This window comes from Lasioglossum baleicum, chromosome 11, assembly GCF_051020765.1.
Source record: "Lasioglossum baleicum chromosome 11, iyLasBale1, whole genome shotgun sequence".
Lineage (NCBI taxonomy): Eukaryota > Metazoa > Arthropoda > Insecta > Hymenoptera > Halictidae > Lasioglossum > Lasioglossum baleicum.
In genome coordinates this window covers 3,722,592-3,737,640 of record NC_134939.1, presented here as the reverse complement: position 1 = coordinate 3,737,640, position 15,049 = coordinate 3,722,592, and the positions used below count along the sequence as shown (strand labels likewise).

General features: G+C 35.4%; 4 protein-coding genes across 8 annotated transcripts; 2 read left to right on the top strand and 2 right to left on the bottom strand.

Moving 5' to 3' along the window:
* Window positions 1-393: 393 nt before the first annotated feature.
* Atg14 (autophagy related protein 14) lies at window positions 394-4,619 on the bottom strand. 2 transcript variants are annotated; one of them, XM_076432856.1, is made up of 9 exons: window positions 4,041-4,619; window positions 3,152-3,257; window positions 2,995-3,076; window positions 2,687-2,924; window positions 2,368-2,543; window positions 2,138-2,294; window positions 1,874-2,050; window positions 1,673-1,802; window positions 394-1,589 (listed from the first exon to the last, which is right to left on the bottom strand). In XM_076432856.1, exons 1-9 carry the CDS (start codon window positions 4,238-4,240, stop codon window positions 1,419-1,421), a joined length of 1,437 nt encoding a protein of 478 aa, XP_076288971.1. In that variant the 5' UTR covers window positions 4,241-4,619; the 3' UTR covers window positions 394-1,418. The 2 variants fall into 2 exon arrangements, with proteins under 2 accessions (XP_076288971.1, XP_076288970.1); XM_076432855.1 differs by having other exon boundaries at window positions 2,368-2,552; window positions 4,041-4,589.
* Window positions 4,620-5,135: 516 nt separating this feature from the next.
* Cpsf2 (cleavage and polyadenylation specificity factor subunit 2) lies at window positions 5,136-9,913 on the top strand. Of its 4 annotated transcripts, none has more exons than XM_076433834.1 (11): window positions 5,136-5,332; window positions 5,628-5,828; window positions 5,900-6,059; window positions 6,712-7,063; window positions 7,142-7,452; window positions 7,742-8,001; window positions 8,085-8,291; window positions 8,656-9,025; window positions 9,101-9,313; window positions 9,593-9,730; window positions 9,795-9,913. In XM_076433834.1, the coding sequence occupies exons 2-11, from the start codon at window positions 5,680-5,682 to the stop codon at window positions 9,885-9,887; spliced, it is 2,253 nt and encodes a 750-aa protein (XP_076289949.1). In that variant the 5' UTR covers window positions 5,136-5,332; window positions 5,628-5,679; the 3' UTR covers window positions 9,888-9,913. The 4 variants fall into 4 exon arrangements, with proteins under 4 accessions (XP_076289949.1, XP_076289952.1, XP_076289948.1 ...); XM_076433837.1 differs by having other exon boundaries at window positions 5,137-5,361; window positions 8,106-8,291; XM_076433833.1 differs by having other exon boundaries at window positions 5,137-5,361.
* Window positions 9,914-10,033: 120 nt separating this feature from the next.
* Window positions 10,034-12,349, top strand: LOC143213727 (uncharacterized). Its single transcript, XM_076433849.1, has 2 exons — window positions 10,034-10,229; window positions 10,595-12,349. Exon 2 carries the CDS (start codon window positions 10,659-10,661, stop codon window positions 11,973-11,975), a length of 1,317 nt encoding a protein of 438 aa, XP_076289964.1. The 5' UTR covers window positions 10,034-10,229; window positions 10,595-10,658; the 3' UTR covers window positions 11,976-12,349.
* A 276-nt stretch (window positions 12,350-12,625) lies between these two features.
* On the bottom strand, window positions 12,626-14,622 carry LOC143213656 (NSFL1 cofactor p47). The gene is made up of 5 exons (XM_076433711.1): window positions 14,521-14,622; window positions 13,608-14,025; window positions 13,121-13,409; window positions 12,857-13,048; window positions 12,626-12,755 (listed from the first exon to the last, which is right to left on the bottom strand). The coding sequence occupies exons 1-5, from the start codon at window positions 14,620-14,622 to the stop codon at window positions 12,626-12,628; spliced, it is 1,131 nt and encodes a 376-aa protein (XP_076289826.1).
* Window positions 14,623-15,049: the final 427 nt, after the last annotated feature.

Here is a 15,049-nt window from a genome sequence, read left to right as displayed (position 1 = left end):
TCTTTAAGTAGCAAGTCTCTTACTTGGCTTGTTCGAAACAGAAAAGTTCCACGATGCTTCGTCTGTTCTGTTAAAAATTTCAGGTAGCTTAAAAAAGTATACAGACAATACGATTACGATGACAGCGATGGCGTCGTTGATACGAACAAACAATTTACGTATATATATATATATATTAAACGAATATGTAATCACACAAAGTGCAGTGAGCGTAAAAAAGACAGTCGTTTTCAACTCACGTACACAATTTCTTATTTAATGAATCAATATTTATAAGTAAACAAGTGAAAGTGGTAGCGTACAATTAACTCGTACGCTGAAAAATTTGTACCAAAGTGTTATGATTAGACTGCGGATATTTATGCAACTTTAAGAAAGTGCAATGAAATAGAATTTTATGTACTATGTACTACCCTTCTCTCAAAATTTTCAGAACCCATAAATGCATAAAGATCCGCAGTCTAGTTATACGATCTTTATCACGAGCGTAATACAAAATATATGGAATTATATTACAAGTAAACAACAACACAGAAATGAATATATTACAGACATGGTTGAAAACATAAACTAACCGGTCAGATCTTGCGAAATCTATTAGCAGCGCGAAATCAAATTGATTTCGCTTATGTGATCGATTCAATCCACAGATATATGTATATGTACATTACGTTATACATTTTAAACAGCCACCTCTCTTCGACACAGTGTTTCGCTTGTTCTAAAGCATTGTCGATCGTTTTGTGTCATTCTCTACATACAGTGAGTCGAATTAATATTCGGATGCTCTAGAAAATACGATAACTTTTTTAATATTGTACTATACGATTTGAGCTTTTTTAGGAAGCTCGAGCAATTAGTTTAGGATGTGAAAAGGAATTTAAAAAATAAGTTTTGTAAATCTGTGCCAATGAAACATATTCTGAAAATTTCGTCGGAATCGGTCGACGTTGCAATGAGCTATGAACGTTTAAAGATAATAAAAATTGCAATAAATCTAAAGACTCTTACATCTTTCAATGCCTGTTGTTTTTTCCCGCATCAAAGGATTTTAATAAAACTTTCACAGTGCATATAATTGACACAGATATTTTTTCAATTTCCGATATAGGCCCTCATAAAAAAGTTGTAAAATGCAACTTTTAGTATTTTTTCTACAATTCCGATGAATTGCAATTTTTTTAAAAATGACTTTTCACATCCTGTAGTAAGCTCTAGCTTCCCAAAAAATTTCAAATGGTATAGTACAATATTCAAAAAGCTATCGTCATTTTAAAACGTTCGAATATTAATTCGAGTCACTGTATATATACATATGTGTATTATTATATCTAATATATACATAATACATATATATTCCTGCATGTGTAGTTGCGTTTTGTATAAAAAAGAAGTTTCTTTAATTTAATAATAACAGTCTATCTATTAGTCGTCCATCCACGCCAAAATGACGCTATGCTCGCCGCAGCACTCGTAACTAAACCTCCAGCGACACTCTGATTCACTTGCATGGTAGATGACTGTTGACTGTTGTTGATCATTGCACCAGGGAACGGAACAGTCATTTCAGGGCATGAGACGTTCGGAACCTGTAATACAGAACCCATGTTATTCACGTTTTCTAACATAATCGTATTCTATATTTGTTAACAAGTCGAAAAAGAAGGCTCACAGCTTCCCATTCCCAATTAATAGAATCTTCCTCCTCGTCAGAAGCAGAATCGTCGTTATTTTCTAAATCTGGAACTAATTGACTGTGCAGTTGTGCTACAATGTTCGAATCCACTTCCATTGGACCAATTCTACAAAGAAAAAAGTCGTCACATGAATAACTATTATGTATTTGTTTTATGAGAATCTTCACAATATTCACCTTCCAAGATCACTGATTTCGGTGTTGAGCAAGTGCATCAAATTTTGTAGAGTATGCATCGGATGCAAAACTGTAGTATTGGTGTTTTGCGTAAAACACAAATGTAAAACATTGCTGTTAAGCCTGGCTACTTTCCGTGCGAATTTTTGATTCGACATCTCGTTCTCACAGAATTCACTGGAAAATTTGTACAATCAGTTTGTCGGTATATAGAAGAATTTGTTGGAGAAATTTCAAGTTAAAAGCTAGATATTTTACACATACCCATAAGCAAGTTTATACGGTAATCTTATGTTAACGTAGTAAGCAATGATATTAACCAATTGTGTAGCATAAGTTAAAGCAGCACTGATATTGTAAGCTGGATTGTGCATCGCGGTTTCCTTGTTTGCACCTGGTACTCCGTCTTTGTTCGCTGCCACTGAAGGAACATGTTAATCTTTAAGTAGTCACAGTAAGACACGATTTCATTTGAACGATAGAAAATAATATACCCCATAGAGAATAAGCACTGTAGTTGCCAGATCCTGGCAAAGTAGGAGCAACTATGCAGTGTTGAACTTCCGAGGAATTGTCTGTATCATTGATCCATCTACCTCTGACGTAAGATGTACCAGACGCATCTGCCAATGCACAAGTCACAACGTCTACACTAGTATCTTCTTCACTGCTAGATAAACTAGAAACAATCAATATTCTATTTTCTGTATTCTTTAGAATGGAAATACAGTCTCAATGAAAACAAGAGGGAAAATATGAAATTATCAACTGTGCATTCGATTAATGCTAATCATGAATTACGGGGTTCATTACCTTCTGTTAGGTTGAACTGTTGATAATGGAAAAATATATTGAATCAATTGTTTTGTAGCGGTTCTTATCACTTTTTTTAACTGTTGCCTTTTTCTATCTACCGCCTCTTTCTGTTTCTCCTGTTTCGCCCTCAGACCGGTCACATGCCGGTGTAATCTTTCCACCCGTTCTTCGTGTTTCGGTAATCTAAGCGCTACCTGAGAGTTCACATCTTTGAGAACGTTCAATCGTTGATTACCTGTGTATTGTTAGGACTGATTTAGTACAATGATTTCTCAAAAATAAATTACATGGAATGTAAATGATACCTCTGTTTATACTCTGCTTCGTTTCGTTCACTAGCGATTGGAGGAGCCTTACTCTTTCTTTACAAGTATTTATATCACATATCTACGAATACCAGAATAATTGTTAGAATAATGTATAAACATTTAACACAGTGTACTAGAATTATTTTCCAAATACCAATTTATCCTGTTGCTTGTGTTTCTCGAGAGCATTCTTGCATTTCTCTTCCAGCTGAGCCCTAGCTGCTTTCAACCGTAGAAGTCGCAATTGTTTATCTGCAAATCTGCGCAAGAATTGATCAGTATAAAATAGAGCTGTAACTTATGTATAGACAGCAGATTTTATGCATTTATGACAAAAATGAGGTGTAATTTAAAACAGCGAAAACATTAGAAGAATTTAATTTTCCACCTGTTAAACGTATTAATGAAGAAAACAAATTTCTACCTTTTTTAGCTTGTTGCAATTCAGGTATAAAATTTTTATTTTGCATAAAGATCCGCTGTCTATTTATGAGATATGTAATAATAGTTCTAGTAGCCAGTTCTGAGACATTATGAGATACTTGGGTATTTACCTGGGTATCTCATATACTCGGGTAAAGGTACTAGCTCTATCATAAAACACGATTCTTGAGTCGATTCGGTAATTAACATGTCTGATGTAGTATAAAATACATTGTTTGGGGAAACTGTGTTTCAAGGGGCAGCAAATCTTTTTATGAAACAATCGTTCGCGTTCTCGTACTGAATGCTAAATAGAAAAGAATCTCATATACTCGAATAAAGGTACTAGCTTTAATATAAAACACGATTCTTCAGTCGGTTCGGTAATTAACACGTCTGATATATTATAAAATACATTATTCGGGGAAACTGTGTTTCAAGGGACAGTGAATCTTTGTATGAAACAATCGTTCGCGTTCTCGTGAAAATACAAGGATTAATACACACTTTTGTATTCAATTGGAAAAATTCAAACGATACCGAATGCTAAATATAAAAGATCGCAGTATACGAAAAGAAACTGGCGTTGAATCAGGCGAGTCGCTAGCATATATATTTACCGTTCGGAATAAACAGAAGTTGAATGGATAAAATCACCATTTTGAATACACTGTCGACAATAAAAAATTCGACGGCTATTATGGCACAGTGGACACTTTAATAGGTTCACGCTTAAACGACTCGAGACGTCTTCCAATTCTGATGATAGCTCAAAATCTGCAGGTGCTGTACAAGACCCATCGGAACTGCTTGTCGCCATAACCAAGAACAAGAACAATGGGTCTTCGCCTGTCTGTTGTCACTCATCAGCTGATCTGATATTTACTTGTATTCTCCCGCCACTCTGTTCGCGATATCGTCTTTATCGCGTATCTTCACTTTCATATTTATTGAGCGCCGCATACAGGCGATCACGTCTCACACAATTTTTCCTTCTAATTCGACGAGTAATTGTTGAATTATGGAAAAAACAAAATTAAATCTCGGCTTACGTATCTCATAGCTGCACCGTGGCAGCAATTCTCTCGGAAAAATCCCGTTGCGCGACGACAGATAAACAGGATAAACAAAGATAGCGTATACAAATCGTGGAAAAATGTCTTGTGAATGTATATAGATGAGACGATAAAACGCTCAAACAATTGTACATGTATATATTTTCAGAATAAAATATAGAAGATTTATCGAGCACGGAAAACTCTCATTACAATGTTTCAATTTACATGGAGTTTCGTACGTTCCGTGTTTGATTCATTTTATTTTAATTACTTCGCTATACTTTCATCCTCCCGTAAATATACACATTGTTATAAAACAATCTGTGCATGAAATTTTATAAAAGAGGAAACGGGGATACGCGCTCTCTTTTACCGCGAAATACCGTGAGAATAGCTAGTATTTTATCGTACCGTTCGCAGTGATGCCGAAATCGTGGTACTGTGGTACTAAGCCGTGGTACGAGACCCCCCCACTATGACCTACCGTTGCCCCTACTGGCCTTCTCCAACTCGCTCGCGCGCTACACTCACCAACGTACCTCTCATATCCTAGGAGAGGTACGTTGGTGAGTGTAGCGCGCGAGCGAGTTGGAGAAGGCCAGTAGGGGCAACGGTAGGTCATAGTGGGGGGGTCTCGTACCACGGCTTAGTACCACAGTACCACGATTTCGGCATCACTGACCGTTCGTTCACCGCTGATTTTGTACATATATCAAAGGATAAGAAGATGATTTGTCGCCGAACATGTCAAACATTTGAGAAATATGTCCGCGTGAATGTATTTTAAACGGTTCCAGATATATCATCCTTCTGAAAGTCATTCAGAGATCTGTTTAAAGGAAAATTACGAACTTGTTCGTAATATCTAACGTTACCTTTCTAGGTTAAACCACGGATGCTTTCTGTATAATTATATAGACTACGGATCTTTATGCATTTATGAAGAAATCGATTGGGTGAAATATAAAACAGTAAAACATTAGAAAAATTCAAGAATACTGTAATGTTGTTTTTAATTAAATCAATTTTTATTTTATTCCTGCTTCCCACAATTAATGCAGAACACTTTTATTTTGCATAAAGATCCGCAGTCTGAAGATTTCACTGTTATTAAAAAAGTAAATACATTTTAGACGTATCTTGTTTTAGATGCTGGTCTGATAGTATCGTATGTTACAATAAGTAGGAAAAATTCAAGACAATGACGTCGATTATAAAACTTCATGCCGTTTCTGGGGCTATGGACGAGTCTCCTCCTTGTTATATATTACAAGTCGATGAATTAAGGATCCTACTCGATTGCGGATGGGACGAGAATTTTGATCAAGAATTTATAAAGGAATTAAAACGGTAGATCGATTAAATACTGTTGTTTTCTAATCATACGCTAATTGTTACTACATTGTTTCATAATTTCGCAGACACGTACATCAGATTGATGCAGTACTGCTGTCGTATCCGGATCCATTGCATTTAGGTGCTCTACCGTATTTGGTTGGAAAATGTGGCCTAAATTGTCCTATATACGCTACTATTCCTGTGTACAAGATGGGACAAATGTTTATGTACGACATGTATCAGGTATTGTAGATGGAAAGGGAATTATTCGGTCCTGTACCATACCTCCTACGAGCGATGAGCAAGCCGCAGACCGCAGTGGACCACAACGAACGCAATATTAAATACTTTGTTGCATCGAAAGCTCCAATTTCAGTCTGTCCTTATGCTACGGTTTCCTAGTGCCTCTTTAATGAATTTATTGCTTTATTGCAACTGTAAATCGCGACAAGCTAATTTTGGAAATTATATCTTTTCGATTGGGAAAGGTGGCATCTGCTATTGCCAATAAACATTCTTGTACCATTCCTCCATTGTAAAAGAGTTTCATCTTTTTTGCCAAAAATTTGGCTAATAAAGTAACTTGCTGACGTAGTTCGTATAGAACATTGTGGACAAAGGTCTACAGGTCGCTGATTGCTCATCACTAGACAGCGGATCTTTATGCAAAATAAGAATTTTCCAGCTGTATTACAACAAACTGGAGTAACATACAAATTTATTCTCTTTCTCAATATGTTTAACTGGTTGAAAATAATATAACGGTATTTTTAAATTCTTCCAATGTTTTTAATGTTTTAAATTACATCTACTCATTTTTCTCATAAATGCATAAAATCCACAGTCTACTCATCACTGTCCCACACTGCAAAGTCTAACGTTAATCCGATTGCAGTCCCGCCACAACATGGAGGACTTCGATCTCTTCACATTAGACGACGTAGACGCAGCATTCGATAAAATCGTTCAATTGAAATATAATCAAAGTATATCGATGAAAGGGAAAGGGTACGGAGTAACGTTAACACCATTGCCAGCCGGTCACATGATCGGAGGGACAATTTGGAAGATTGTAAAGGTTGGAGAGGAAGATATAATATACGCTGTGGATTTCAACCACAAAAAAGAAAGGCACTTGAACGGCTGTGAATTAGAGAGATTGCAGAGGCCATCTTTATTGATCACAGATGCATTTAACGCTACGTATCAGCAAGCTAGACGTAGAACTAGAGACGAAAAGCTGATGAGTATGTAAAGAAAAATTAAATTCCTTTTGTTTAGTAATAAACGATATATTGTAAAGTATTTTTTCTTATATGTTACAGCAAACATTTTGCAAACCCTACGAGGCGGTGGGAATGTTCTGGTCAGCGTAGATACAGCTGGCCGTGTATTAGAACTAGCACATATGTTGGATCAACTTTGGCGTAACAAGGAATCTGGTTTGCTTGCGTATTCGCTGGCTCTGTTAAATAATGTTAGTTACAATGTGGTGGAATTTGCAAAGTCACAGATCGAATGGATGAGCGATAAATTGATGAGAAGCTTTGAAGGAGCTAGAAATAATCCGTTCCAGTTCAAGCATTTACAACTGTGTCACAGCATGGCAGAGTTGAATCAAGTTCCTAGTCCAAAGGTCAGAAACAAGATGATTAATGATATTAACAATTCATGACTAGACTGCGGATATTTATGCAATTTTCAATTTTTCTAGACGAATTTTAAGAAAGTGCAATAAAATAGAATCTTATTTCCAGTGGTAGTAACTTTTGCAGATCTGATATAAATACAAATTGTACTAAACTCTGTCGAATTCTATATTCTACCCTTTTTTGAAAATTTTCAGAAGCCATAAATGTACAAAGATCCACAGTCTATTCATGACTATTATCATAGGAAAGTTTTCACGCGAATAAATCCCTCAGGTTGTACTCGCGAGCACTCCAGACATGGAATGCGGATTCTCGAGAGAGTTGTTCTTGCAATGGTGTGGCAATCCTCAGAACAGTATTATACTAACCAGTAGAACTTCTCCGGGAACATTGGCGAGAGATTTAGTTGAAAAAGGGGGCAACAGAAATATCACGTTGGAAGTGAGAAGAAGAATCAGACTAGAAGGCATCGAGTTGGAAGAATATCAGAGAAAAGAGAAATTGAAACAGGAGCAACTGAAGCAGGAACAAATGTATGTAATGCTGTATTACAATATTCTGAAGTATTCGATCGGCACTGTTTTAATGTACATTACTAAAATTTCTTCTACTGTAGCTTTAACCATTTTCTCACTAGGGAAACCGCCGACGTCAGTTCCGAATCGGAAGATGAGATAGAAGTGGGTGGCGGAAGAGGGAAGCACGATTTATTAGTGAAGCAAGAGAGTAAGCCAGGTTTCTTCAAGCAGAGTAAAAAACAACATCCTATGTTTCCATTTGTGGAAGAAAAAATCAAGACGGATGAATACGGGGAGATTATAAGGTAATATTTTATTAACCCATTGCACTCGAGACTGTTTTAAGAAACATTTTATTAAATGCAATTAAATTTTTAGGAATTTCTTAAGTACAAATGAAATTCAATTACAAGACTGCGGATATTTATGCAATTTTCAATGTCTGTAGACGAATTTTAAGAAACTCGAATATCAAATAAAATCTTAATTTCCGTGGTAGTAGCCCTTTTAGAACTGAAATAAATTGAAATCGTTCTAAATTCTGTCATATCTTGTATCCTAGCTTTTTTTGAAAATTTTTAAGTGCCATAATTGTGTAAAGATCTACAGTCTATCAATTAGAAATATACTACTAATTCTTTTCCGAATAATTGGTATTGTTTCTCGCAGACCCGAAGATTATAAAATCGCAGAAACTATGCCAGAAATCGATGACAATAAAGAGAACCTTGAAACGAAACAAGAAGACGCTACTCACCATCCAGAGGTAGCTACTGACATTCCCACCAAATGCATTCAAGTTACTCGTACAATGACAGTTAATGCATCTGTCACCTACATAGACTTCGAAGGGAGATCGGATGGTGAATCACTGCAGAAAATCCTAGCACAGTTGAGACCTCGGAGGGTTGTGTTAGTTCGAGGTGCTCCGAAGGATACAGAAATCCTAGCCCAGCAAGCACAAAGTGCGGGTGCACGAGTGTTTGTTCCAGGCAGGGGAGAAACGTTAGATGCTACAACAGAAACGCATATTTATCAAGTAATGCAAACTCGATGCATTTATTTAGGATCTTTCTATCGATATTGCGCATGTATTCATTTAAATGCATTTCAGGTTCGTTTGACGGATGCTCTTGTTAGCGGCTTGAACTTTTCGAAAGGGAAAGGCGATTCCGAAGTAGCATGGATCGATGCAATGATAACAGCTCGAGATCAAGTATGCCGCGATGCGGTTGCTGATACACAGCAAGACGACACGATAGATCAAAATGACAAAATACTGACTCTAGAACCGTTACCGCTAAACGAAGCACGTAGTTGCGTAACTGTACGTTCATAATCTTAACAGCAGTCTTCTTCCGAAAAGCAGACCATAATCAATAGACTGCGGATCTTTATGCATTTATGAAGAAATTGCTTGGGTGATATATTCAAAAAATTCAAGAATGCTCTAATGTTGTTTTTAATGTAACAAAGTCGTTAAGGGATCAAATCAATTTTTATATTATTCCTGCTTTCCACAATCAATGCAAAACATTTTTATTTTGCATAAAGATCCGCAGTCTACTAATAATCAAATAATATACTACTACACTTCGTTTTATAGGTACCGGGACATCAAACAACATTCATCAACGAACTGAAATTATCGGACTTCAAACAAATCTTAAATAAAAGCAATATATCTTCCGAGTTCAGCGGAGGAGTTTTATGGTGTTGCAATAATTCTATCGCCGTCAGAAGGGTTTGTATATAATTTTAAAAATTCCGCTACATTGGAAACGGTATAATTGAATTCTTTCTTTCAGCACGAGGCTGGCAAAGTAATTTTAGAAGGCTGTCTATCCGAAGATTATTACAAAGTGCGCGAATTATTGTACGAACAATATGCAATTGTATAAAATTAATAATTATAGTTTTTCTACTACATGTGTCCTCCATTGTTTTCTTATTAATAGTTTCCGTCTCGCACGCATGTCACTTTTCTTTTTGAACAATAATCTTATCACTTTGAAAAGTGGCGCGTAAAGGGATTAACCTATTTAACACGTTCTCTTTGGTTATGAAATCGTAAACCCACTTTTCAAATAAAGAATTACAATATGCGAACGGTGGTTACTAAAGATGCATTGAAAGTCTAATCTATAATAATAAGTGGCGATTCGAAGAATTAGAAAATACAGTAATTCAACAGAAATCGTGTGCGGATTATTTCAGTTGTCATTATTTACATCGTTTCACAGGTAAATAATCTATGTATATTTAGACTGTGGATTTTTATGAATTTATAGCAAAATCGAGTATTTAGATGAAATTAAAATTGTTGGGAATTTTCAACATTGAAAATGTCAATATATGATTTCTTCTCCTAGTTTCTAGTTTTTGCAAATGATGCAGACAAGTTTTACTTTGGTTAAAGATCCACAGTCCAATAATCTATTTACTTTAAAATTGAAGATGTCAATTATTATAATCATTAAGGGAAGATATAACATTCAATGTAGTTTCTATTTTTTGCAATTGATGCAGACAATTTTTAATAATCTACAATGCGAAATCTGTTAATACAGAAGCAAGTTTAATTTTCCAAACAACATTTCTGTTTCAGAATTGCATCCATGCGTAACAGATAGACCAAAAACAAGTTAATGAATGAGAGTAATCATTGAAACATGCGAAAATATTATCAAGCAGCATTCGCAGTCATTACGGTAGTGAGTCTTGTGTCTCTGTTATTTTATAGACACGAGTATAATAAGTTGAGATACGTGTTAGAAGTTTTCAATTTCTTTGGGAAGCCAAATCAGAAAAATGTCGAGGCTAATTGTACAATTAATAACGTGCCGTTGTTTAATACGGCAAACATGAAATTTGACGAGCCTCTTCCCTCATGGCAGAGACTAGAAAATGATTTATACATCTATTCCGCGTATAATGTTCACAATAAAGAGGTTCAAGTAATAGGTTTCGGGTTGTCGAGCAGTATCCAGGATATGCAATGTATAATATTTTTTCATAACGAGATCAAACCAGTCTTAGGAAGCTTCAGATACATTCCGATTCGTAGCGACTCGAACGGCACTAGGGTTCATAAAAACTCAGATTACAACGGATATCATTTTTATTGTACATACGCTAAAAATAAGAAACCGGTAGGAGTAAGTTTTCTTACCAAATCTAATCTAAATCTGAACGAAACACCCATGCTGGCTGTTAAGCCTCCGTTACATAACTCGAATTACACTAATATTGGAGTATGCATAGCTCCACCATTAAAAAAGCCGATGCATTTATCAGAGATGATTGCTTTCATAAATTTCCACGATATAATTGGCATAGATAATTTTATAGTATACGATTTCGGTATTGCGAGTGATTTCAATGGTCAGCTGAAGGAGTTAATCAAATCTCAAAATCCATACTGGAAATTTACGTACACAGTTGTCCCGTGGAACTTTCCTTTCTCCAGAATTCATCCGGACGTGATAAAAGATCTAATACAGGCGGATTGTTTATATCGTACATACAATAAAGTTAAGTACACGATCGCATTGTCGTGGGAAGAGTACGTAGTTTTAAAGTATCATCATTCTCTCGTCGATTTAATGGCGAATTTCAAGCAATTTAACACGAAGGCCGATCGTTACTTGATTAAGTCCTTCACGTTTTGCACTCAGCAAATTGACAATGCATTTAATAAAAATGCATCGTTCTCAATATTTAAAAAGACACAGTATGATTCAAGCATTGCCGACAACCGATCTATTTACATATACAATACACGCGAAGTATTTAAAAGAGATAATGTTCATATTCGAACGATTAGCACGGATTTGGTCGCGGTGAATCGATATAAATATTGTTTCGAAAAATTCAACTCGGGTACAGGCAAGGAAGATAGCACAATTCTGAGATTTAAAGAAGACATACAAAATTCACCCATGTACAGGAGGTTTATAACAGATAAAAGATTCTTAGTAAACTCTTGATAAATAGTTGCAAATAATAATCGACTATTTTCCTTGAAATCGTTAATTGTATGAGATATTGTCTGTATAGATTCGATGCGACAGTACGAAAGTCTGATCTATTTATAAGTATCGTATAAGTGTCCAAATGTACATTCTCAAATACTGTACAAAAAAAGAACAAACATTGTTAAAATGCAGATATTTGAATAACTTTTTAACGACTATATAAATGTAAATATTTTATAAAACCTAATAGAACGATTTTATTTTGTGTAACTTCCTTTCCCTGGTTGCCTCGGTGATTGGATAAATTGGTATACTTATTAACAATATTCTTGTATTATATTATTCAATAATAATTACACAAAATTTTTGTTTGTTATCTTATGAAACGACACATTGCATCAATTAATTTTATTATAGATTTTACAAAAGTTCTGTAATTTTATTACATGCTTTCTAATATGTTCTCTGCAGTATTGTATCAGCAAAATTAATCTTAAATCATCAGAACCAACCATAAAATAAAGTATAGAGCAAAATTGCATTTGTTACTACATGAAAAGTGTTGAACCAGTTACTTTCAAGTATATCAATGTATTATATTCAAGAATGATCTAATTGATACATCACTTAAACTTCCGTAACTAAGGATCTAGAAAAAACGTTTATTTCAGTCGTTGGATGATTGCTGTATTTTGCAAACCAGCTTCCTCAATTGTTTTTTCGTCTGGCAGTTCCTTAGTAGGATATGTTGTTAGTAAACTGAATTCCCTCATAGCGTACTGAGGTCTCATACTAAGATATATATAATTAAGGAATGATCTGTTGATTGATCAAAATTTAAATTAATCCTCCAACAGTGTACTTTCATTATAAAAGGATACGTTACTATATACTGTCTCAAATCGCCGACAGTGTGTGTTAAATTAAATTGAGCCTTCACGTTTGTACCATCGGCAAGACGGATTTGCAACGTTGTGACAGGTTTTGATTCGTCTAAATTTAATTGCTTCTTAGCTTCAGATTCGTTCGCTGCTTGGTCTGCTAGATCGGTTGGTATTGTCATACCAACGGTTGCTGGAGAAGGACTGAATAAAGAGATTATTAAAAATACATGTAATATACATAAATGAAATTTATTCTGTATAAGAGAGATATACCTTCCTAACATACGGCCTTTCCCAGTGAAAGCTTTCACTTTATTTTTCTGAGGAAGGTAAGTCTCATGACGATGATCCTCCATGTCTATCCACGCCTCTGTGCTCTTCACAATTTCTTGACGAATTTCTGGTGGTATTTCGCCTCTCTTAATGGTATCTAGGAATTTCCTATTCTCTGGATCGTTGTAAGATCGAAGTTCAGAATCGTTTACAGTGAATCCGTTCTTCCACAGCTTCAAAGTGATAGGTCCGGAACTGGAACCTTGACTGGAGGATGCGGCAGAAACAACTAGACAAAAACAGAGATAGTTTATTAGAATTCGTGAACCAACTTTCCTATGTCGTTAGTAGACTGCGGATCTTTATGCAAAATAAACACTGTCTACATAGATTTCATCTATGAAATGAGGAATCATATTTTGATCTACTCAATATTGCTATAAATGCATAAAAATCTGCTGTCCAATCATTAGCATTTACGTTATACCTTCGGTATCAGAATTTGTTTGACCTAGTTTATATCCTGTTCCACTGAAAGTGTTTGGTCTTTGCTGCCCGCTTGATTTTGGTTTGACCTCGACCGATTGTGCCTGACACAATTTAAACATATCACTAATAATATCCTTCTTTTTAGGCGGTCCTATCACTTCTTGCCCGCTGTTCTCAAAACCGCCAGCGTAGAATGTCTGCGCATCCTCGGGGCTGCTCTCTTTGTCTTTGACATCGTTAAGCGTTGCGAGTCTGGATTTTGGTTTTGATTTTGGTATTTCTTTTGACGATTGCCCCTCCATCTCGGTGTCTGAGGCCTGCGTATATTCTTCCTCTGTTGTGGAATCTTCGGTACGTTCTGGGACCGACGCGGAAGGCCTTAAATCATCAGTCTCGTAAAAGGTGGCAAGAGCAACCTGAAACATTTACGAAACAGGCACGAATAGTTAATCAACTAGAACAGGACACACAAAAATTTTATAAACGTAAAGAAACAATAATTTTTTTACGGTAAATACACACTGGGAATCTGTGTGCACTAGAAATGTCAAATTAAAAAGAAGCCACACAATAGAAAGAATTGGCTTTAATACAAACTGTGCCTGTTTATTTATAGGCATTTTTATTATAACGTTGTCGTTGCGTATTTTCACGCTGTCGATTAATAACCATTTCAAATATATCTTCAGATGGAATGAGATAAATGATAAACTATTTCAAAATATAAATATTAATAGCACACCATTTTGTATAACAATAGTAGATATTTCGATTTATGGAGTTTAAGGTTATCAAAAGCGATGCTGAAATTTTTTGACTAACCGCAGAGTGTTGCTTAGAAATGAGTCACTCGTTGATCGAAACTATTTATATTAACTTATATAAAACATTTAATAAATTCGCTGCCTCACCTCAAGCAGCCAAGCAGATGACTCAAGGTAAAACCGTGCTCGTTCAGACTCTACACCAGTTATATCTGTAAAATCCGAAACCAGCTCTTCCTGGTTCGCCATTGATCGCGAATATTATACCACTTACGGTGAATTAGATATTGTACCTGATTCTAAACAGCTGCCAAAACAATCTCTCCGGTAATAATTTTCTTTGTTCCGTAATTCAACTTTACGTCAATTTCTTCAATTTACCTGTCATTCCTTCCATTTATATGGAATATGGAACCGAACCGGATACATGTAGTCAGCGAATCCGCGAAATATTTGAATATAGGTTTCGCACCCGTTTCGACTTTTGAACACTTTTTGCACTTTACATGAATATTTTACACACAACTCCGTACTCTATATCACGCGAAATTATATAATATACATATTTATATATTAGTCAATTTGTATATAAAAATCTTTCGCAATAGATCTTTTTTCAAAATAAATCTCTGATTAAATCAGATTTTTAACATTGAGAGCATTAATTAAGAAAATA

Excerpts from the sequence above, each read along its gene's own strand:
- Atg14 (XM_076432855.1), bottom strand. The coding sequence starts at position 4,240 with ATGGCGACAAGCAGTTCCGATGGGTCTTGTACAGCACCTGCAGATTTT. Across the intron at positions 3,258-4,040 it reads ACTTCTGTTTATTCCGAACG|ATTTGCAGATAAACAATTGC; the intron begins GTAAATATATAT and ends ATTCTTGCGCAG. Across the intron at positions 2,051-2,137 it reads CCGTATAAACTTGCTTATGG|TGAATTCTGTGAGAACGAGA; the intron begins GTATGTGTAAAA and ends CAAATTTTCCAG.
- Cpsf2 (XM_076433834.1), top strand. The coding sequence starts at position 5,680 with ATGACGTCGATTATAAAACTTCATGCCGTTTCTGGGGCTATGGACGAG. Across the intron at positions 5,829-5,899 it reads TTTATAAAGGAATTAAAACG|ACACGTACATCAGATTGATG; the intron begins GTAGATCGATTA and ends ATAATTTCGCAG. Across the intron at positions 9,314-9,592 it reads AAGCACGTAGTTGCGTAACT|GTACCGGGACATCAAACAAC; the intron begins GTACGTTCATAA and ends TTCGTTTTATAG.
- LOC143213727 (XM_076433849.1), top strand. The coding sequence starts at position 10,659 with ATGCGAAAATATTATCAAGCAGCATTCGCAGTCATTACGGTAGTGAGT.
- LOC143213656 (XM_076433711.1), bottom strand. The coding sequence starts at position 14,622 with ATGGCGAACCAGGAAGAGCTGGTTTCGGATTTTACAGATATAACTGGT. Across the intron at positions 13,049-13,120 it reads AAAGGCCGTATGTTAGGAAG|TCCTTCTCCAGCAACCGTTG; the intron begins GTATATCTCTCT and ends CTCTTTATTCAG. Across the intron at positions 12,756-12,856 it reads ACTGTCGGCGATTTGAGACA|TATGAGACCTCAGTACGCTA; the intron begins GTATATAGTAAC and ends TATATATCTTAG.